The 24,338-nt window shown below is 34.6% G+C and overlaps 1 protein-coding gene across 1 annotated transcript; it reads left to right on the top strand.

Moving 5' to 3' along the window:
- Nucleotides 1–16,912: 16,912 nt before the first annotated feature.
- Nucleotides 16,913–20,893, top strand: LOC111996520 (uncharacterized). Its single transcript, XM_024028506.2, has 3 exons — nucleotides 16,913–17,465; nucleotides 17,924–17,968; nucleotides 20,456–20,893. The coding sequence occupies exons 1-3, from the start codon at nucleotides 16,974–16,976 to the stop codon at nucleotides 20,555–20,557; spliced, it is 639 nt and encodes a 212-aa protein (XP_023884274.1). The 5' UTR covers nucleotides 16,913–16,973; the 3' UTR covers nucleotides 20,558–20,893.
- The last annotated feature ends 3,445 nt before the right edge of the window (nucleotides 20,894–24,338 follow it).

Genomic DNA, 24,338 nt, shown 5'->3' with positions numbered 1-24,338 from the left:
AAGAATTGAAGCTTGTATGGATGCCATTAGCTCGGTTCTGTTTCTGCTGTGTACGGTTGAGCCTAGCCCACCCTTTGTGGAAAAAAAAATTTAAAACAAAGCAAAGCCTCTGTGGTTGCTCCGATGGAATCAACGAAGCATGGAATAGTCATCAATCAGTTGTGAAATTGCCATGAGCAGCCAGATATTGGTCCTTTGCTTCTATTCTTGCGTATATGCTGGTTCTCTTGCCTGAGATTTCAAAATTTTCAAATCATCCAACATTTAAGGTTTTCTTAGTAATTCTGAAACAATTATTACACACAAGAAATTCACTAAATCTGTCTCAAAAGGTTCCACGTAATTGGTCCCAATGAAAAGAATATCCGTCAAAACAATAAATAGAGATAATTGGTTTTCATTTTTATTTTTTAAATTATGGAATAGATATATCACACAATCAGCTCTAGAGATGGTTGATAGAATGTACTTGTTGGCTAATTCTAATTATTTGATCGAAGAGATCGAATCATTCACGAGAGTATATAACAGGGTAATCAAAGAATACAAGCTCAACTTATCTTACAATTATAACTTTTAACCCCATATTTTGATATTATATTTGAAATAAATTAATTTCATGATTCAGATCAGAGGAGGAAGATGAGAGAGTAGAGACAAAAGAGAAATGTGGCCAAAATATGCTAACTTTAGTTCAGTCACCTTTCCTTTTATCTTCCCACTCTCTTTTTAAAACATACCATAAATTAATTGTCACAACTAAGAAAAATGCTAATAAAATTATGCCTTATGCTCTAAAAGGACCAAGTCAAAGTTGGAATTTCTCATAAATATTTATATAGTCCAAATCGATATTTGATATAAAACTCAATACATTATTTTAAAAGTTACCATGACTATTGAATGGAGTTTGTGGTATGTCTTTATGTTAGAACCACTTTCCCTTTCCCTTGTATGTGTTTGTTTCTCATTAAAAAAATAAAATAAAATACAAACCAACAACATCCTTTCAATCCAATTCTACCCAAAGTATTACGTAAATAATGCCTTACACGAAAGTAATTTAAAGATCAAAACATAATCTAATGAAGAAACAACTAATTCTTTCACACTTGGCAATTGGCGCATACATATATCGAGTTGACACATGCGAGATGAGTTCCTTCCCCTATCTAACCATCTTAGTTGTGTCTTTATACAAAGGAATCCAAACTCCAAAGCCAACAAAAATAATAGAATGATGAACCAACGACTAATGTACTTTCCCACTTGGGTAATTTTTTTTTTTCTCCTATCCCTTTTGTTTTTTCATTATAGTCCACTTGGCCATTTACAAATCAAGTATACATGCATAAAGCCCAGTCAGTCAACCAGATCTGCACCTTGCACCCTATTAAGTGATGCGCACTACTCAAAACACTAGTACATAATTTTTTTTCTTATTATCCATTTTTAAAGTATCCACTGGATAAATCTAACACAGAATCTTGGTTGTCACTGCTACAATCAACGTCTCCAAACCACGACTTTTACACAAGGGGTGAGCTAGAACAGCTGGACCCAGCTAGCCTATGCAGACAAGTACATACATGGTACACTTCTCTATTTAACTGAAGAAAATTAAGACTTATGTTATCATGATCATATTGCCAAATTAAAACGTATACCTCCATAAGCAGCTCAAGCAGGCTTTAACATGGCAAATATGGAAGAGTTACACATGGCTGCTTCAGCTTACTATCGGAATGCCTCCAATGAACTTAGGCAACGAGCAACAGAGTTCTTCCACTCAATGGATACGAATGGCGATGGGGGAGTTAGCTTCAATATGTTCGTCCAATTCTTCGTTCAAAACGGATACAACAGGGTCGCCCGCAATTTTTTCCGTAGTTTGGACAGCAATGGAGATGGGTTCTTGGATTTCTTTGAAGTCCTCACGTTTTACTACATCTTGAAAACCAGGGGTGTGTGGTGTGATTACTGTGGAATTTGCCTAATGGGACTGTATTTCATGTGTGTTGCATGCTTTGACAAAAGAAAAGCCCAATACAAGATAAAGGTAAAAGTTAACTGAAATAATACAGTGAAACTCATGAATAGTATCAAAAAGTGCAGTGAGGCCCATAAATAATAATAAAAAATAAGTTGAATAGTAAAATAAGCTAGTTTTTTAAGTTGAAGCTAAATGCACACTAAGACTATCACTACTCCAACACCAACATGATTACATTTTTAATTCAACAAATATTAAAAAAAAAAATCCGCACTGCCTCAGTGCCTCATGGATTCACAAGCCATTAAACAATTTAAACTAAAACTAAATCAAACATAAAGGCTAAAAGGAAATAAGAAACTCCCTTACTCTCCCCAACCATCACCGTCATCCCTGCTAATGGTTGGAATTTTAATATGCAATCAAAGAACAAGAAATGAAGAATTGTTTAAATCTTTTTACAAAAATCTATTGTGGAAGCTTAGCCCAACTACTAGTAGGGCTTTGGGTTGAGCATTTGTTTTAGGGATTAGGGATATCGAAACAATGGCAAGCCCCAAAGATGGTGTTAATATTTCCATAGCAAAATGATTCAGTGAACATGACCTTTACTAGCGAAATCCGAGCAAGACTTCGTTCTCCCTAGTGCCTATTTTTCCTTACCACTCTCATGACTCTTTCTCCCAATTTTTCCAACCCCCCACCCTCTACCCCTCAATCTCCATTTATAGACTTCCCTTAGTGGGGTCGTCATGATGAGAGGGTGGTTTCCCATGTCGATGGGTCCCCCTATGAGCTTTATTCCTAATCGGGTGGGACCTATTATTTGTGACTAATATGACTCTCTTGGAACTTGCACCAGGCACTAATAATTACTCGGCAGATGGATCTCCTCAAGGCATTATCCCTTGATCTTGGTACCATGGAAGCTATTTGGTAAGGGCCTAGAGTTTAGACCAGACCATCCAGGGAGTGGGCTAGGTGTTTGGTTAGTAAGCAACGCGAGATGGGCCCATCTAAGAGGCATGTCATGAGCTCGATGCAGGTTGATCTTCGTGGACCGTACATCTATGAAAGTTACATTTGCGAAATATACATATATATATGTGTGTGTGTGTGTGTGTGTGTGTGTGTGTGTAGGGATTAGAGACCCAAAGATGGATATTGGGCCATGGGCCATGGGCCATGTCCGAGCACATTAAGTCTTCCGAGGACAAGTAGACACTAACAAGGACATACAAATTGGTGGGTTATGGAAGAGGTCTGATCGTAAAGGATTGAAAGTGTAGTCCGAGGAGAAGCACCTCCTCAGCTAAGCAGAGTAGAGGTCAAAGGTCCGACCTTTCATCAAGAACAATACACCCGATGATCATACTAGTAAGGATAAGCATTAAAAGGGAATAAGACAAAGGAAAGCTGAGAAATATCTAGGGGAAAGCTGCTACCTCCGCATCAAATGCTCTACAACTAACTCTCTGGCCGCACTAATGTGGAGGTAATACCTTAACAGTACCATCCAACCTTACAGCTACCTACGAAGACTTCAGGAAGGGGTTGATGGGACAAGGATCAAAACCAGCAATTTGATCTACACGTGGAGGGATGAGATGAAGTAAAGAAGGGAAATATAAAGAAGAAAAAACCCATTATAGAGGGGGATCAGATCATCTGAAGAAAAAAGAAATATTGTACACTCAAGAACTGTAATTATCTTTAAGTCTAAGAGAAATATATAAGAATTGCTTTCCTCAGACTTTGCCAAGGAGGAATTTCCTTACCTAAAACTATTTATTCTTATTTTCTAGCATCATTTAACTTACTGTGATTGTTGTCCTACTTATTGAAGTCTAGTTTCTAGCCTACTCTCTACAAATTCTTTGTATTGGGTTCTTAGGGCCTTTGTCCTTTTCATTTTTAGGCTTGGGAACCAAAATGGGTCCTTACAATGTACTCCCTCGGTCCCAATTTGTTTGTCTTCTATTTCATTTTGGGATGTCCCAAAATATTGTCATGTTTCTAAAAATAAAAGTTATATATTTACTAATATTCCTATTATATCCCTACTTTATTTTCAAAAATATTTGAATCGAAAACTAACAAATATTTTAAAAAAATCAATTTAATTGGGACACCTTTTTAGTTGTCTTGTTAAGAATAACTCTTTCTTTTAAAAATGATAAATTTATCTAAGGGTAGTTTTGTAAACTTATACATTTTAATAAAGCAAACAAGACAATAAATGATGTTTCTTTAAAAAGTTTGACTTTTCAAACAGAACAAATAAAGTTTGATCTACACGTGGAGGGATGAGATGAAGTAAAGAAGGGAAATATAAAGAAGAAAAAACCCATTATAGAGGGGGATCAGATCATCTGAAGAAAAAAGAAATATTGTACACTCAAGAACTGTAATTATCTTTAAGTCTAAGAGAAATATATAAGAATTGCTTTCCTCAGACTTTGCCAAGGAGGAATTTCCTTACCTAAAACTATTTATTCTTATTTTCTAGCATCATTTAACTTACTGTGATTGTTGTCCTACTTATTGAAGTCTAGTTTCTAGCCTACTCTCTACAAATTCTTTGTATTGGGTTCTTAGGGCCTTTGTCCTTTTCATTTTTAGGCTTGGGAACCAAAATGGGTCCTTACAATGTACTCCCTCGGTCCCAATTTGTTTGTCTTCTATTTCATTTTGGGATGTCCCAAAATATTGTCATGTTTCTAAAAATAAAAGTTATATATTTACTAATATTCCTATTATATCCCTACTTTATTTTCAAAAATATTTGAATCGAAAACTAACAAAGACGGAGTGAGTATATATATATATATATATTAGAAAAATAAATTAATATGTTAAATAAGGTCCATTCCCAAAATAGTTACAATATTTGTTAGATAGTACTCAATTTTGAGTTTTTTTTTTTTTTAATTTCTTTTTAATTTTTAGAATACAATAGTATTTCAAACCTACAATGTCTACATCATAATGATTACAAGAAATTTTATCAGTTAAGTTAACTGAAACTCAATACATTTTATGTTCTAATTTATTATGTATGTTCAATTATATTTTAAATTTTATCTTGCAAAATCAGGCTAATTTGTGTATTATTAATGTTTCCTCATGCATCTAAGTATACTACACATTTATACAAACTAAGTTTTCCTATTGGGCAAAACTTAGGTACTGTACCTTAGGTACAGTACCCTAGGTTCCCTACTTAAAATTTTGACATCTGTCCAATTCAACACCTCAAGCAAACGGTGTTAAAAAAGAAAAGAAAAGAATATCTCATATCTCTCTCTCAGTGTGTATCTGCTTCCTTTCTTGTTTTCTGATCTATGATTCTTTCTCTCTCTCTCGATGTGTGTGTATGTATGTGTATCTGTTTCCTTCTTCTTTTCTGATCTATGAGGCTTTCTTCGTTTCTGATCTATGATTCTTCTTTTCTAATCTATGATTCTTTCTCTCTCTCTCTCTCGATGTGTGTGTATGTATGTGTATCTGTTTCTTCTTCTTTTCTGATCTATGAGTCTTTCTTCATTTCTAATCTATGATTCTTTCTCTCTCTCAGTGTGTGTGTGTGTGTGTGTGTGTGTGTATCTGTTTCCTTCTTCTTTTCTGATCTATGAGTCTTTCTTCGTTTTTGACCTATGATTCTTTCTTCTTTTTTGATCTATGATTCTTTCTTTCTCTCTCTCTCTCTCTCTCTCTCTCTCTCTCTTGGTGTGTGTGTGTATGTATGTGTATTTGTTTCCTTTCTTCGTTTCTAATCTATGATTCTTTCTTCTTTTCTGGAGATTTTAAGCCAGCGGGTTCTCTTGCAATTGCAGAACAGGAAAAAGAAGGAAGAAGGAAAAAAAAATTAGTTTAACGCTGTTTGTTTGGGTTATTAAATTGGACAAACGTCAAAATTTTAAGTAGGGAACCTAAGGTACTATACCTAAGTTTTGCCATTTCCTATTCAAGTATATTGATATGATGATTGTATAGTAAATTAAACCAAGATTAATTCCTAACTATCTCATATGCAATAGCTTTCTCGTTCAGCGCACATATTAGCTACTAGCTTCATCATCGAGCGAATTCAAAGTCGCATGGCTGGTTGGAAGGCTAATATTTTATCCTTTGCAGGCAGGCTTGTGCTCACTCAAGCAGTTACTTCCAACATTCCTAACTATACCATGCAATGTGTGGCTCTTCCCCCCAAAAATTTTGCATCATATAGACCGTCTTAGTAGGAATTTTTTATGGGGAACTTCAAATAACAAGAGAAAACCCACCTAGTAGGATGGAAAAAAATCACTAAACCCAAAAGGGAAGGTGGTCTTGGTCTTCAAAGTGCAAAAGCAAAGAATGTTGGCCTTCTTCCTAAGCTCAATTGGCGTCTCTGGACTGAATCCTCTTCTCTGTGGGCCAAAGTGTTGAGCCAAAAATATTGCCGGCCAAGAAGAGCAACAAGCCATCGAGTTAGGATACGTACTTGTTCTTCTACTTGGTTAGCAGGGGGAAATAGTTGTATTTCCCTTTGGAATGATAAGTGGCTAGACAAAGGCAGCCTCAGAAGTCTTATTGCAGGGCCTTTGAACCGTGGGGAGGAGGAACGCCTTCTCAAAGATGTTGTTAGTCTCAATGGCTGGAACGAGCAAGGTTTTTTCATTTTCTTTTCCATGGGAATTGCGTCAAATTATTAAAGCTACTCCTATCTCTTATTCCCCCTGTTGTACAGACCATATTACCTGGTCGTCCTTTTCAAGTGGAAACTTTGAGCTCAAGGAAGCCTATAAGCTTGCAAAAATTGCGGAGGAAGGTGGCAATGCTGAGGTGTTTAAAGGGGAATGGATATGGAAAGTGCTCACCATTCCTAAGATTAAATGCTTTTTGTGGCAATGCTATCATAAGAGCATATCAATGCGTACTGCTTTAGCTGCTAGAGGAATGGACGTTTCCCTATTGTGCCCGGTATGTAATGAAGCCCCCGAATCTATAATTCATGCTCTTAGAGATTGTCGTTATGTTCGGACCTTCTGGAACTCCTTCCCACCCCCATTTCAGCTCAACCGCTTCTTTGAGACCAACATGCTTGCTTGGCTTAGGTTGAATGTGTAGCTCTTGCCCTTATTCCCATTTGAATATCGACTAGGGGATTATTTTTAGCTTTGTCCTCTGGTCTATTTGGCTTCATAGAAACAAAATCATTTTTAGAATTGAAAGAGCTCACAAGGACCTTAAGGAAGAATCAATGGCTAAAGCTTTTGAGTTTGCCTTTGTTGGAGTTAATGGGAAACGAACCAGGTCTAGAACGATCATCAAGGTAGGCTGGGGTCCTCCTCCTATTAATTGGTTTAAGCTTCATTTGGATGGGTCACTGCTCGGTAATCCTGGCTTGGAAGAAGGTGAGGGGCTGATTCGGGATGTTAATGGAAATTGGGTTAAAGGTTATGCTAGGGCAATTGATATAGCTACTAGTGTTGCTACAGAATTATGGGCACTGCGGGATGGTATCAGATTATGTGTGGCACTCAAATTGCAAGCTATTATCATTGAATTGGATGCTCAGATAATGGTCAATTTCATGAACAAGGATGCAGCAAATCTGAATGGTTTCTCTGCCATTGTTAAAGGCTGTAAGAATGGTTTAAGGAATATTCCTATGGTTCGAGTGCAACATTGTTTTAGGAAGGCAAATAAGTGCACCGATGCATTAGCTAGAAGGGGAGCTTTGTTAGGACAGGACTTTGTATTTTCTTTTTGGAACCCCTGGCAGACGTAGCTCTTTTGTTAGGCTTGGATAGTGCAGGGGTTCTTTTTGATCATTTTGTTTCTATTCCTGTATCTGCTATTTAGTTCTTAATGAAATTTCCCTTTTTACCCCCAAAAAAAAAAAAAGTAAATTAAACCAAGATTAAGTCCTAACTATCTCATATTCAATAGCTTTCTCATTCAACGCACATATTAGCTACTAGTTCTAACAATAAAATCAAGTATCTGTTTGACATAATTAATTTTACCTACTTATTTTGCTATTCAACTTATTTTTGTTACTATTCATGGGTCCCACTACACTTTTTGGTATTATTTATGGGTCTTACTATACTATTTTAGCTAACTTTTACCTTTATCTACAGCACTTTTAGCAAAAAGTTTTCAGTTTTTGCAAAATAAACGGATCCCAAATAGACCCCAAGTATAGCTAAATATCCACACATTATAATCACGATTATTGGTGGCAAATCCTTCCAATTTAATAATCCTCACATGAGCAGTGTGTGTAAAACATGTTTCCATTTTGGGATTAGTCTAAGATTCAATAATACCGACAACAAGTATATAAGAGTAGGAGAAAATAATTGGAAATTTTAGACAAATTAAATTTCTTGTGGACCATGAATTTGCTATTATTACAAACCCTTTAGCATAGATGAAATTTCTTGTCAACTTTTAAAAGCATACACTCCTTATATATTTTACATTGATATATTTGGTCACGATTTTAGTTGCTTTTAAAAGTGTGTAAAACTATGTAAAATAGTTTGTGTACAACGTATTTAACCATTGTTTTTAAGGTTCACTACACTAAACTAAAGTACAATTTATATTCATTTTATCGTTGAAGTATGGTAGTATAACCATCAATTTGGAAGGAATTGAGCAGTGTCGATCAAAACGTATCATCTGCTATAGAATAATAATTTAAGCTATCTACTGGAATCCTAACCAGGTGTATTAAGGAAAATGTGGTACTTGCCCATGAAATTATTCATAGCTTCAAGCAAACAAGAAAAAAGAAGTGTTTCTTAGGAATCAAGCTGGATTTCCAAAAGGCATATGATGGAATGGAGTGGAGGTTTTTGATTTTAGTCCTTAAAGCCTTTGGCTTCAGTGACACTTTCACTAAGTTGATACACCAATGCATTTCATCAGTTCAATTCACTCTTTTGTTGAATGGCGGTCAATGTCTAAACCTTATCCCTTCTCGAGGCCTTTGGCAGGGGGATCCATTATCTCCTTATCTGTTTATTCTTGGTAGTGAAGTTTTGATGAGGCTGATTAATAGAGAAGTTGCTTTAAACAACATATCCAGAGTGAAAGTATCAAACACAGCCCCTCCTATCTCCAAGCTCTACTATGCTAATGATGTCTTATTATTGTGTAAGGCTAAATCTTCGAAAGTTGCTACTCTCTACAGGTGTTTAGAAAAGTACTTCACCTAGTTTGGTTAGAAAGTTAGTATTGAGAAATCTGGTGTTTTCCCTTCCAAGGGAGTTAGCCAACAATTTCTCCACCAAGTAAGATGCACTTGGGAGCTGTGTTCTCTTCCTCAACACTCTACTTATCTTGGGGTTCTGTTATTCTTGTCTAGAAGCAGAGGTCAAGATTTCAAGTTTGTAAAAGAAAGAATAGAGAGCAACTTTAGTGGTTGGAAGAGTAAAAACCTTTCTTGGTCGAAATGGGCGACACTTATCAAATCAGTAGCTCAAGCCATTCCAGTTTATTCTATGATAGTCATCCAATTTCCAAAAGTCTTTGTGATCAACTTGATGCAACTATTCATAGGTTTTGGTGGAATCCAAACTCAAATTGTGGTCATTTCTAGACTCCTATGTCTTGGTCTTCTTGATGCAGGCCTCAAAAGGAGGGAGGCTTGGGTTTCAAAAAAATTTTGAGACTTTAACTAAGCTCTCCTCTCCAAACTTGCCTGGTGGGTGTTGACAGGGAAAAATTGTCTCTGTATTAATGTTTTAAGAGCGAAGTACATAGTTCAACACAATTGGCTTAATCATGCTCCTAGTAGTAGTGCTTCCCTAGTTTGGAGAAGTTTAATGGGCACTAAACATCTAATATCTAAAGCAGCTTGTTTTTTGGTTGGTAATGGGGAGTCTATAAGAACGTGGATAGACCCATGGGTTCCTAATCTCCTTGCTTTCATCCCTTCTCCCAAAGCTAGTGCAAATCCAGATTTTGCTCTGATTGTCTCCCAACTCTTAAACCAAGATCATTCTAGTTGGGATTCAATAAAATTGCATCAGTATTTTTTTTTTTTTTTTTAAGATGATATAGTGGAGCTTATCCTGTGGATCCCTTTGCCCCTTTCCCCTACTACTGACTCTTGGTCGTGATCCCTTACAAATTCAAGGGAATTTAGTATTAAATTTGCTTATTGGTTAAGCAGGATTTCTTCCTCTCCCTTAGCCCAAGATCTCATTCAGGGTAAAGCGTGGAAGTCTAAGCTACATGAGAGGTTGAAAATGTATATTTGGAGAATCGCTGCTAAGGATTTTGCCTACAAAGGATGTTATTTGTGTGTTTGCTAATGTTGATATGAGACGCCCACTTTGCAACCTGGGTGAAGAATCTTTGTTGCATCTTTTTGCTCTTTGTCCTATTGCTGAAGCTTTGTGGTTTCGTAGTCAATGGGGTGTCAGAATTGAAGCTTTTGGACTAGCCTCTACTCAAGATCTAATTAATTTCTTTTTCTCTCCCCCTTTTGTCTGCCAGCAAGATGATTTTCTGTTGTTTGCTACGATTCTTTGCAACGTTATCTAGAAGCAAAGAAATTTATCTTTATTTGAAGGGTCTGTTGCAAAGTGTGAGGAGATGTTCTCTAGAATTTCCAATTTATTTATTGAGCACAAATTAGCTAGGCCTCCTCTTCGCAGCTTGAATAGCTTAACTCATGCTCAACATTGGTCCCCTCCCTCCCCCCATTCAGCTAAGATTAATGTTGATGCAGTTATGGGCCTGCATTTCTTTGTCATTGCAGTTGTTGGTAGAGACTGGAGAGGGGAGCTAGTATTTGCTTGTTCAAAGAAAGTGAACATCACCCTTCCTCTGTAGGCTGAACCTGAGGCTTTGAAGTGGGCACAATCCTTAGCGTCCTATTTCGATTTTGAGGCCGTGTGCATTGAGTCAGATTCCTAGATTTGTGCCAATCTCCTATCTAACAAAGAATCTGCCCCTTCTTGGCGTATCAAATCCATCATCACTGATGCTCGGGCTCTATTAGCTGCTTCCCCAAGCGTCTCAATTTGCTGGGTGAATAGGCAAATGTAATTATGCTCCTCGCTCTCTAGCTAGATGGTTTTTAGATTGTAGGTTTTTTGGTTCTTTTGACGTAGGCAACAACCCCCTTGTTTTGTTTCTGTTGGGAGGGGTGAGGCTAGCTAGTCGCTGTAGCTTGGGTTTCTTTTAGTAAAAATTTTTGGCCATAAAAAAAAATTAAAAATTAAAAATGAAAGTTCAAAATTAAATTTATACATGCCACTGTCACCGTCTCTTACAAAATATTTTTCTTAAATTTACTTAATTCAATTGGATGAATAAACAAAAGAAGAAAAAATACAATTCTAAATTTTTGGTTATTAATAATGGATGACTGGATTCATCCCCCTTCAAGATTGGATTTTCTCCCAAGAAATTTCAATCTCTCTCTCAATGTTTTTGTTCTTTGATTCTAGGCTTTGGAAAATTAAATGCAAAGAAATGTAGTGAAAATGATTTTAGGAGATGAAAAAAGACAGGTGTATCTTAATTGTGAAATCAAACGAAAATGGAGTCTCCATCTTTTTCCTCCGTTCTCTCTAGTTTTTTTTTTTTTTCCTTCACCTTCTTTTTTTTTTCGTCCTTCTTCCACTTGTTTTAGACTCTCTCCAGTCCTTATATGGTCTCCCCTCTTTGTTTTCCAATTCAAAATCCACCCCACTATTTGTTTTTGTTTGCATTCACCCTACTGTACCCGTGGAATAGTGTAATGACAACCATGACAAAATGGTGCAGATTAGGGCACACTAGACCTGCTTAGTGCTTGAGGTGTCTGTCCACTATACACACAATGTATGTCTCACCATTCTGTTTTGTTTTGTCTTTTTCTTGTTGACCACTAAAATTGGGTTTGCCAATATATTTGAAATAAAATGCTATTGTTTTTAAGTTAAATTAACAAAAGGAGCTCGTGGGACAAAGCTGGATGTTTTTGGATATAACTTTCAAAAATTGAGGATTTTGTGGAAAATGGGTGAAAAATGACAAGCATGCATGGATTAAAAATTGCTGCTTCAAATGCACTTAAAATAAAGACTAACAGTTAAAATTATAAATTAAAAAATGGATTTAAAAATAAAATAAACACGCATAAAATGAGAGAGAAATCAGAGAGCTATGCACATCATTCAATCAATTCATCATTGGGGGGACGCATGCACAAAAGGTATGCATTATAATTGAGAAACGAAATAGGGTGTTTACACCAACAAGCTTAAATTTTTCAAAAGTGTATGAAACAATTTATCAAGACCTATGGTAGGAGAAATATTATCACATATCCTAGACTGAAACATAGAATGCTTAAATTTCAATTTATGACAATTAGGACAAATGTGACCACGAACACCACAAAAGTGACAAATAGAAACAAATTTAGGAATATCAGTATTTCTAGAAGGAGATCTAGTCTCAAGTTTTGGTTCATGCCTCAATAAAGAACAATTTGGTCTAATGTGAACATCAGTATTCCTAGAAGTAGATCTAGTCTCAAGTTTTGGTTCATGCCTCAACAAAGAACAATTTGGTCTAATGTGACCAACAACACCACAAAAACTTAAATTTTTCAAAAGCATATGAAACAATTTATCAAGACTTATGGCAAGAGAAATATCATCATATATCCTAGATTGAAACACAAAATGCTTAAATTTCAATTTATGATAATTAGGACAAATGTGATCACGGACACCACAAAAGTGACAAACATGAATAAATTTAGGAACATCAGTATTCCTAGAAGCAAATCTAGTCTCAAGTTTTGGTTCATGCCTCAACAAAGAACAATTTGGTCTAATGTAACCAACAACAATACAAAGGTGACGGGTAGGCACAAAAACAGATTTATTCTACAATTGACCAAAAGGTTTAGACATAGGTTTATAAACTTTAGCGTCTAAATCAGAACTTTTACCTTTGTCTAACCTAGCAACATAAGTTTTTTCTTTATGATTCCTCTTAAAAGGGGGAACATAAACTTTGTTAGCTTTAGGCTTAAGAGGAATAGAAACAAATCTGTTATCAACATCAAGTTTGGTATTAGACAAATTTTCAAGTTTAGTTTCAGACTCTGCTAACTTTTGTTCCAAACTTTTCATCTTGAGAGGAAAATTGGTTTCTCAAAAATTCATTCTTTTTATTAGATTCATCTAATCTCACAATCAATTCCTCTTTTTCAAAATTAACCAATTTTAACTTTTCCTTGAATTTCTTAGCAATTTTCAAAGATTTAGATAATTCCTTACGAAGAGTTTCATAGGCATCAATAAGATCAACATAAACATTAGTGTCTTTTTTATTCAAATCATCACAGCCAAAAGTAGTAAGACACTTAAAATTATCCATGATAGCAAAGATCAAGGATCAACTCTAGGTAAGACCACCTAATCAAGAGCTAACCCACTCTGATACCACTTGTTTATTCGTTTAGACCCCTGTATACTAAGATTGTTTAGCCTAATTAATTAACCAAGTAGATACTTAGGTTTATTATTCAGATCTAGGTTAAACACAAACAATCATATCACTAAGTGTAGAAAAGTAAAGAAGACAATTGATATGATAACCCATGAAAATCAATGAAACCATTCAATTTTAAGGTAAAAACGCAGTGAGGATTTAACCTAAACCATCCATAAAGCAAAAAATTCACTAAATAGAATAAAAGTTTTACAATAGATTTTTCCCTAAATCTAAAGCTACCTCTTGTAGTATTTACTCACGTGACCACACACAACTCTGAGTCCACAAACTCTTATATCTGAATTTGTTGCACACAAACACCCTCATTTAGCCTAATTAATTAACCAAGTTGATACTTAGATTTGTTATTCAGATCTAGGTTAAACACAAACAATCATATCACTAAGTGCAGAAAAGTAAAGAAGACAAGTGATATAATGACCCATGAAAACTAATGAAACTGTCTAGTTTCAAGGTAAAAAATCTGGAGAGAATTTAATCTAAACAATCCACAAGGCAACAAATTCACTAAATAGAATGGAAGTTTTACAATAGATTTTTCCCTAAATCTAAAGCTACCTCTTGTAGTACTTACTCATGTGACCACACGCAACTCCAAGTCCACGGACTCTTCTATCTGAATTTGTTGCACACAGACACCCCCATTTATGACTTTGAGATCCCACTCAAATTTTTGAATCATCAACTATATATGATCTTGTTGCAACAATTTCAGATCTACCAATTCTAATGGTATGAGAATAATTTCTAGTAGTGACTTTGAAAGAAGAATGTACAGTACCTTTTAGATCTCAAAAGAGTACTTCCAAAGTCTTCAAAATGTGCCTTAGGTTTTTCTTTAAATACTAGGAGAATTAGATCTAAAATCCTAATCACTTAATGAGCTGTTGGGCCGAAATTAAAATTTGCAGAAATGCATCTCGATTGGTCAAATCTATTCTCTCGATCAGTCAAGCAAGACAGTTTTGAATTCCTGAACCTATAGGTTCCTTATTCTTGTATTCTGACTTGTAGCACCATTGAGCATTATATAATATACCTTATAGACTCTAAGATCTATATCTAGACATGTTTGTGTTCACGTCTTGCATGCCAACTGTTCTAAATTTTTAGAACCTAACAAAAGTTTCTAACTTCTATCTATCTATCTCTCTCTCTCTCTCTCTCTCTCTCTCTCTCTCTCTCTCTGTGTTTAATTTGTGTGTGTTTCTTCTATACACTAAATAATGTGTATTTGTGAGAGTAAGTGAGAAAAGACCCATTAGTATTTTGTTTTATTTCCAACAATGAACTCACCGTAGCTGATCACTCAACCATTTCCATTCGAATCCATGGAATTGAAGAAGTCCCACGCTTTATTCTGAAGATCCCTATTACTAATTTTATAATAAGCTGTAGCGGCCATTTGTAACTCTTCCATAGCCATGTCAAGGCCTTTGATGAGTACGATGCTCTAGTTTTTTAAGGCTTTTTTACAGGGAGGTGAGGACTTGAGAGAGGAGGCAAATTTTTGTGTTGAATTTATAGTATACTACAGCCCATTTGGAACTAGACTTTCATAAAATTGAAATGCTTTCTTTTTAGGCATGGCAATTTGGGCCCGCCCTGCTGGTACCCGGCCCAGCCCGACCCTAATGGGTTGGATTTTACCCAGCCCGATAAAGAATAGGGTTGGGTATGGGTTTTTGAAAAAAAAAACCTGAATCAGGTTCGGGTTTTATCAAAACCTGATCCGAACCCAGACCTGACCCGTTTATATATAAAATTACTTACATACCCTCTTATATATATATATAGTTCTAAACCCTAATCTCTTGCTCATTTCTTCAGCTCCCTTACTCTTCTTCAGCTCACACAAACACAACCGCCTCAGCCTCAGTGCCTCACTCACTTTCAATCTCACACAGCTCACACGGACGATCTCACTCACTCTCAATCTCACTCCCTCTCAAGCACCGCCGACCTAAGTTCTCAGGCTCTCACTACCGGTCCAAGCATTCACCACTGCAGATCAAGCTCTCACTCACCCTTAATCTCATCACCAGCCCAAGATCTCACCGCCTCTGTTCTATACTTTTCTTCTAAAAAAAAAAAAAAAAAGAAATTTTCAGAGACTGAAAATTTTCAATCTGAGTCTCTAAGATGTTTGTTTCAATTTTTTGGTTGGTGTTTTCTACTTAAACTATGGATCTCAACCAAAGTACATATCAATTCTAGTTATGCTAATTGTTAGTCTTCCCACTGGAATGAATATTCATTTTTGTTTTTATACTTTTGTGAAACTGCCTTAGCAGATCTGCCCTGTATCTGAATGTTGATTTTCGTTTTTATGCTTTTATTAATGGTATTTTTGGTGATGAATCTTTATCGCTTAACATGAAGAAGCAAGGGGAAAACTTTTTTTTTTTTCAACTGTAGATTTACTTGAAAATTTTCAAGTACAAAAATTGGAGGTGTTTAGGTGCTAGATTAGTATGGGAAAAATAAAATTGGGCTTCAATTTAAAATTTTTTTTTTTTTTTTGGTTGGGCCACGATTTGGGCCGTGGATTGGGCCCAAATCTGGCAGGGCCTAACGGGGCCCGCAAGACCTGGTGGGACAGGTCTGGGCCCTTGGAAAAAATCTATTTAATAAACAGGCTGGGTTCAGGCCGTGGGTCAGGTACAGGAATGAAAAAACCTGATCCGAACACGACCCGTTGCCATTACTTTATTTTTTTTAATTTTTTAAATTATGTCATAACTTGCAATTTTTTCTGCTATTGCTGCCAACTACCGTTCAAACCGCGTTTCAATAATGTCGCCGGCTTACTTTTGTAGTCGAGTCCAAGTCTACTATTAGACTGAAGAGCTTTTCTTTCACGCACCGTGACTTAATTCCTCCTATCATTTTACTTGACCTGGTCCTGTGGTAGAGTCCAAGTCCATTATTAGACTGAAGAGCTTTTCTTTCACTCACCGAAACTTAATTCCTCCTATCATTTTACTTGACCAGGTCCTGTGGACCAATGTTGTCTGCTAGTGTTAGCCGTCCGTGCGTGAAAGAAAAGCTGTTCATGCTGCTGTAAATTTGGACTTGGAAACTGGTAAAACATTAACAAGTTCTGATCGATACAATTGCGAGGAATTTGTTTTCTCAGATACAACAAAGAATCGCGCTTTCAATTGGACTTTGGCAAAAATAGTAGACATAATAATTTATGAAGAGAGAGAGACGACCTTATTATAGGCTTATACCATGGGTAAACAGGGAAAAAAAAAAAAAAAGCATTTCAATTTTATGAACCCGATTTTTCATAAAATAGAATAAAATTCATGAACATGTTATGATGGTGACTTTGGCGTGTGTATGTAAATATGGTAGTATAAATTCAACTCATGGAGCTTTGCCAAAAGACTTGCAGTCACTTACCAAAAAAGAAACTCCTAAAGCTAGCTGCTCAGTGGACTCTGCAATGGGCGAATTAGCCCCGCAAATTTCCGAGTTACACAGGGCCGCTGCAGCTTATTATAACAATATTGGCGATCAGGATCTTCGGGAAAAAGCTTGGAATTTCTTCAAATCAATGGATAGAGATGGAAATGATCGAGTCTCCTTCGATGAGTTCGTCCAGTTCTTCAGTCAAGCCGGCTACAATTTTCCAGATCATAACTTTTTCCGTTGTTTGGATCGCAACCAGGATGGTAGCTTGGATTTCTGGGAAGTCCTCACATTGTACTACATCATGAAAACCCGGGGTGTGTGGTGCAATTGCTGTGGAGTGTGCCAATTGGGACTCCATTTCACATGCGTTGCATGCTTTGACAATGCTCCCCACACCTATGATCTCTGTACTGATTGCTATAGCCAACGGAAGCACGACCACCCCCACGTCTCCTTCTTAGATAGCTACGTGTTGTTGCGCTCCAAGAGAGGACTTCCTCCTGGTGCACCAAATCTGAATCAGGTTAGGAAATGCACCCATATTATTGAAATATAGAAAAGACAGCCAACAACTATTTTGAGGCTTCTAAATAAACAAAATTATATATGAATAGCTTTACTTTTTTTATTTTTCATAATGTAGATGAAAATAATGATAAAAGTATTCATCAACTCTAGATGTAATCGACTATGAATATTTCTAATGTCAAATCAACTATAAAAATAAAAATAAAAAAACTTAAGTTTTTTTTTTTAATTTTTTAATTTTTATTTATCATGACTGATTGATCGAATTAACTCTCAAAGATTGTTATGGGTATTAAAAATAAAAACCTGTATACTTGGACAGGTCAAAACTAAATCAAACAACCCGAACGTATTGGCTAAGTCGAATTACACAAATCTTCGCAGTTTTTCCGATCTTTAAAACCGTGCTTTTTTTTTATTTTTTTTTTATTTTTATTTTATCATCTATTGCAGGCACTAGTTATACCGAATGCTGACGCAAATGCACCTCCCGGATTAGTAAGTTTCTTTGTCTTTTAATTTCTCCCTCTAATAATAATTTCACTTCTTCATGCACTGTTGATAGCCCCTTGAATTCTAAGCTTTTTTTTTTTTTTTTTTTTTTTTTTTTTGCCCTTGAATTAAGTAAGTAAATTCAAGAAAAAAATAATATGCAAGGAACAGACAGGGGTTAGGTGGATCATAAATGGGCTAGGTATATAAACATCCATTTAACCAAATAATACATACCTATACCCAACCCAACTCAATTATTGAAAATAAAACCCAACCCACCCAATTACCCTATACATACATACATACATACATACATATATATATATATATATATTTGTGTATTAGTATATAAAATAATTTTTTTAATTCAATAAAAGGGAGAATGCATAAAAGAATTTCAACTTTCCCAACAACAGTTTCTTTCACATTTTCTTTGTTTCTTCTCAACCAAACAAAAACTATATAAAAAAAATCTTTCATATATATTTCACTCACTTTCCATAAAGCCAAACCGATGCAAACCACACAAAAAAATCAAAATTTCCTTTCCCTTTCTATCACTTTCTCATCAACTAAACATATACAACTCACCAAAAGAAAATCAAGTTTTTGTCACTCTCTCGCACTTTCTCACCAACCATATAGAAACAAATCACCATATCCATAGCCCAAAAACTCAAACCCTAGCGCAAATTACCACAACTACAACTCAAAAAGTTGAAGAAGAAGAAGAAATCATCTCAATACAAATATGAACCACAAATCCATGGATCGAAAACTTGTAGCTTGTCTTCCTAGTGAATCATAAATTTCAACAAATCAATGTCATTTTGCCCATACAATCTAAAATCAGTGACTTGTACCTCGAGTTTTCAACTCAATTTTGACACAATATTCATTATGGTTATTTTTTGGGTTTGAATAGAGAAAAATGAAGAGAGAAAGAGAGAGAGAGAGAGAGAGTTAAGGCTATTGGGTAAATTATACTTGGGTCATAGTCTAATTAGGTACCCAATTAAGATCAAACTAATTCTTATGTACGATTAAATCTATACACATTTAACCTAATTAGTTATTGGGTGGGTTTAGGCCTTGTTTCACTGGGTGGGTTTGGCAGTCTTTAATCACTCCTACACAATGCCAATTTGCCCTGGCCTCCAACAAGTCCCTAAACTAGCACCTGTCCCAAAGGATGTTTGGTCCAAAACTACTCCCATATGGTAATTCATCATCTTGTCAATTATTATACTTTGAACTAGCTTGTAACCTCATGCATTTACATGGATACATTTAAAGATATACAATAAGATACATAATATAATTCCTATATATATAATTTAAATACTATTAATAGTCATTTTTATATTTTGTTAACTCTTTAAAAAATTTTGTAAGAATATTATTAGGTATAAAATGTAAATTGTCCATATTTTAAAATATATAATAAAAAAAATCATAATGAAGTTCAACCAAACCTGAGAGTATGACATGCACGTTAGGTTCCCACACTTTATAAGGAACTGATCACTAATTCCTACTAAAAAGTAAAAACAAAACCTATGAATTCCTTCCAGAATCTCAATACTCTGCAGTCCATCTCCAAAGTTCTTTCTACTGAATAATCCTTTTAGGTGCCTCCGATTAACCCATGTATTGTTCTAAAACCTAGATAGTAGACCGTTCTATTCTTGTAGGTTCAAATTCAGTGAATTTCAATTCATATACCATATGGCTCGGTTAGAATCTTTGGTGTGGTTCTTTTAAAAAAACTCACCCCTACAATTAAAACGAAAAAGAAATTTTTGATTAGGGTGTTTACTCAATGAGGGTGTGGTATCACTTACTTTCTTCACCAAATATTTCAATTTAGTCAAATTCTTAGGAGATACAAGGTCTATTTAGATATCGTTTATTAATGAAAACTGAAAACTTATTGCTGAAAATACTGTAGTAAAATAATTTTTAAACTATAAATAATGCCAGTGAGACCCACTTTTAAAGTTAATGTTGCGTTTTTCCGTACTAGCTGGTCCGTGAACAGTACACGGGACCCAGGGAAAAAGCGCAAAACTCTCCCCGCTGCCATTACGCAAAATGCACACATAGTGTAAGTTTTTAAAAGTTAAGATATATAATGTAACTTTGCATCTTATACGGTTATACCGTGTTGTGCATTTTATTTTAATAATAATATTTTTTTTTTTTCAAAAGAAATCATATGCAAGGTCTCCAAAGAGTAGTTAGGAAAAAACCATTATGATTGTTGGCACATCCAATGGCTGTATCTAAAAGAATCAGGTGCACGTACAAACACAAATCGATTCTGGAGTCGTATAATAACCGTAGTAACTTCTAAATCATTTTCAAGCAAAATTAACGGTTAACTACAATGTAAATTTTCAAATATTCAATATACTTAAGATAATAACAAAGAGATCTGCACTTGATTTCCTAATGAAATTGTTCCATATATTGTTTGACTCCGTACAGTTTCCGCGGCCGGGGGGGTGGGTGATGACAGCACTTCACGTATTGGATGCAGCGCTAAGCGTAGGGACTTCAATAATTTCACAAGGTTGTAGCATAATGTGATTTGATTAAGGTCGACAAGAATTATCAATAGTTGCGATACACGGAAAGGCATGGCCATCAGGAGTAGTATTAAATATTTAAGTATCTTATAAACCCAGTACCCTCTCCAGTCTCCACCACAAGGGTAAATGTACCCGTACGTATTATTATTTCTTAGTTTTTGTTTCACTTGATTTGCTCTTTTAAAACAGCTTTCCGTGTGTTTCTTTATGATTTGGCTTTCATGAAAGTGTTAAGAAAAAGTTCAAGAGGAAGGATTGTTCGATTAAATGAAGGGTTTGTAATAGCCAAATCATGATCCATATATATGAAACTTAATTTGTCTAAAATTTCCAATTATAAACTCCGGCTCTTATATATAATATCTGTTGTCGATACTGGATTTTAGACTTGTACCAAAGTAGTGGAAACATGTTTTACACACACTGCTCGTGCGTGCAGGACGATTGTGTTTTGCGGGGGTTTACTGATTGAATGGATTTGCCAACGAATAAATGAGGAAATTATGACACAAAAATTAGTATTTCAACATACAAAACTTAATAGAAAGTAGATGATACCCGTCTCTAACATATGGTAAACCTACTACGTGGGCTTGTTGGAAACTCAGGAGAGGGCTACCAACAATGAGGAGTCGAGGACCCCAAAAATTACGTACTACAAATATCACCACACACACACAGATTTCTAAGTTTAGGGTGGTAGCTAACGGTGCACTCGCATCTGGGCTTGTATAATAGAAAAATGACCACATTTTAGCCAACCAAGCTCAACATCAGACTATGTAAAGTTGTATAAAAATACACTATTGTTACTTACAATGACTATAAATTTAAATTGACAATATTTATTTTGCATTTAATTTTTTATTCTTTTTTTTACATATCTTAAGAAGTTATTGTGTGTGAAGAAAGAAAAACACTTTAAAAACAAGAGAAATTTATATCTAAAAAGTGAGTACGTAAAAAAGAAAAAAGTAAGTATTCTTATGTTAAAATAAATAAATTTTTTTGCACAAGTTGATGCAAGTGCTTTGCAGCAAACTCTAAATAGGGTTAAGATTTCCTCACTACTTGGGTTTTCAATATGAGTACCCCTTATTGGAGCTAGAAAATCCTAATTTTATTGGCCTAAATCTTAGACTTGGCAAACAAGTGGGGTTAGGTGGATTTGGGTTCGACCCAATTGGGAAAGGGTGAAAGTATGTTTGGATTAGAAATTTCTCGGATTACAATTATGGATTGTAAATCCGGTGATTTGTGCTCGATCTTTAATGGGGTGAGTCAAAGTCATTTTTTCTTCACATCAAAGAATATAAAGTAATAGATAAAATTGAACATTTTTTTATTTATTTTAAATTTCCTTTTAATACTAACAAGAGAACAAAGAAATGAAAACAATAAAAAATAAAATAAAATAATACATAAAGTCTTTAAGTTTTTTTTCCCCGAAGTGTACTAATTTAATAATTTCATAATAGAAAAAATCGAATGCTATTATCAAATTAAAAATTAACTTGGCTGCACTGGTAGTATATAAAATGTGAAATAAAGTAAATAAAAATTATAGCCAACATTTTAGATTTTACCAAAAGACATAATTGTGGTAAGATTATTCATGGACTGCATAAGATAGTCTTTTTTAGCCCAAGTAATTTAAAGAAATTTTAAATTAGTTTTAAGAAAGATAATAATATCTGGTAGAAAATAATTAACAATAAAAACATATTACACCAATTTTATAAAAATAACTTTTTCCTATTTAATATTTTTTTAATAAATAGTGAATACACATAATCATTTTTATGTAATACTAGAAACAACACTTAAATTTATTTAGAACTATTATAATGTTTAAAAGTGATATAAAAATACTGAGATGTGTCATAATTTTTAGAATTTTTCTTTATATGAGAGTTGATAAAAGTTTAAAAATTTGAATTTAAAATAAAAGTGATAATTCAAATGGGAGAAGATAAAAGAAAAAACCTAAAACTTAGGAACTTTTTTAAAATAATAAATTACTCTTTTAACTAATTTGTGTTTTTAAATTTAAAATTATTTAAATAAAAGATAAAGGTATTTTAGAGAGTGTAAAAATTTATATGAAAGTATTATAGTACACAAAATGATAAAACTCAAATAGATGAGTCTAGTGTTATTAATAATAAGATATAGATGGCTAAAAAAATTCAATTATAAAAATTGAAAATAAACAAAATAAACAGTAACTGAAGCATTTGTTATTGTTTCTTTTACATAAATTTTCTTTCCTTTTGTTAGTAAAGTTGGAAAATAATTTTTTTTTAAAGAAAAAAAAATGTGATATTTATTTCTCCTTAAAAAAGGGGCCAAACCGCTTGACCCATGGGTAAACCCATTGTTCTAGTGGGTCGAATTTAGTTTTATCCATTTTTCTCGGTCCATTCTTATTTTTATCCTTTGGGTTCAGTCTAGTTAATGGATCCGGGTCCAATTATAGTAGGTTGAGGTCAGGTTATAATCCTTTTTCATGGATGCCAAAACCCCCTTATTCATACCTATGTTTAGAAGTGTTCGCAGTGCGGTATGCTTTTGGAGCCATTTTTAATACCATACTTTGTAATGTGGTTTAGCCAAAATCATAACTGCACTACACCTCATTTTTGTAATCACATGTATGGTGTGATACAGTTTAGCCAAAACTATATTCGTACCACATTTTATTTTCGCGGTCACATGTGCAGTGCGGTATATAAGATGCAATTTGAAGCCGGTTTATTTTTCAAATTTTGGGTTTTTCCTGTGTAGTCCAAAACTAATTTTTCCCTTTGTTTTGAGCCAAATTTTAAATTATTGAACTAGTTATTCTTTATTTTGGGCTGGCTTTCCTAATCAACACTTGCTAGGGTTATTGAACTATTTTTCTGGTTTTTGAAAACTAGGATTATTAAACTATTAATAATATATTTAATATTAAAAATAAATAAATATATTAATATATAGAGAGGGTTTGTACGGTTTGTGTGGCTTTCTTATTATAAAACCGCAAACTGCATTGCACCATACAATGCAATGCAATTATGCCATTTTATGGGTAGTTTTGGTGAAATTTTTGCAGTTTGGTGAACACCTCTACCTATGTTTACCCTTTGGATCCTATATTCCTATGTTAACCCATTGAAACCCAAATGGTAAACAATAAACATTACCAGATCCAATTTATGAGGTCTTGGCGTAATTAAAGCCAACTCAACCCTAAATCAAGCTATTGAATTCAACCTGTACCATTTTAAATTAGCCTACTAAGGTTTATGATCATAATCAATTATCATACCTTTTTTTCAGCCTCTTATTTTCTATTACAAATCCATAGTTTATAAATTAAAAAAAAAAAAAAATCTATGAGAAAACCATATTTGCATTAAAATAGTTAAAATTCTTTTATAATATTTTTTTACTCACTTACTTTAATCCTTATTAATTCTATTCGCTCTTATTTCGCCACCTACTAACCATTTTGGTTATTCTTTTTTTGTAGCTAGAGAGCCATGTCTCTTGATCATATATCTAGGCTTGTCCAAGACAACCCATTGACCTAATCCACTTAAAATTCCGACCAACCCGATCCGGAAACCGCCCGATTCGACTCCCGTGACGGGTTGGTGGCGGTTTTTGAGGTACTCGACCCGATTCTGAAGGGTCAATAGGCAGGTCCTTGCATCTGAACCCGATTTCAACCGACCTAACCGATTCTACCACCAAAAAGGCTGCCAATCTCCATCGTCTAAAGAATTTCTCAG

This window comes from Quercus suber, unplaced genomic scaffold, assembly GCF_002906115.3.
Source record: "Quercus suber isolate HL8 unplaced genomic scaffold, Cork oak 2.0 scaffold_89, whole genome shotgun sequence".
Classification (NCBI taxonomy): domain Eukaryota; kingdom Viridiplantae; phylum Streptophyta; class Magnoliopsida; order Fagales; family Fagaceae; genus Quercus; species Quercus suber.
Note: the sequence above shows the minus strand (reverse complement) of the source record. Positions and strands in the feature narration are given on the sequence as shown.

Coding starts and splice junctions, on each gene's coding strand:
- LOC111996520 (XM_024028506.2), top strand. CDS start 16,974: ATGGGCGAATTAGCCCCGCAAATTTCCGAGTTACACAGGGCCGCTGCA. Junction 17,466..17,923: donor GTGCACCAAATCTGAATCAG/GTTAGGAAATGC, acceptor CATCTATTGCAG/GCACTAGTTATACCGAATGC. Junction 17,969..20,455: donor CAAATGCACCTCCCGGATTA/GTAAGTTTCTTT, acceptor GACTCCGTACAG/TTTCCGCGGCCGGGGGGGTG.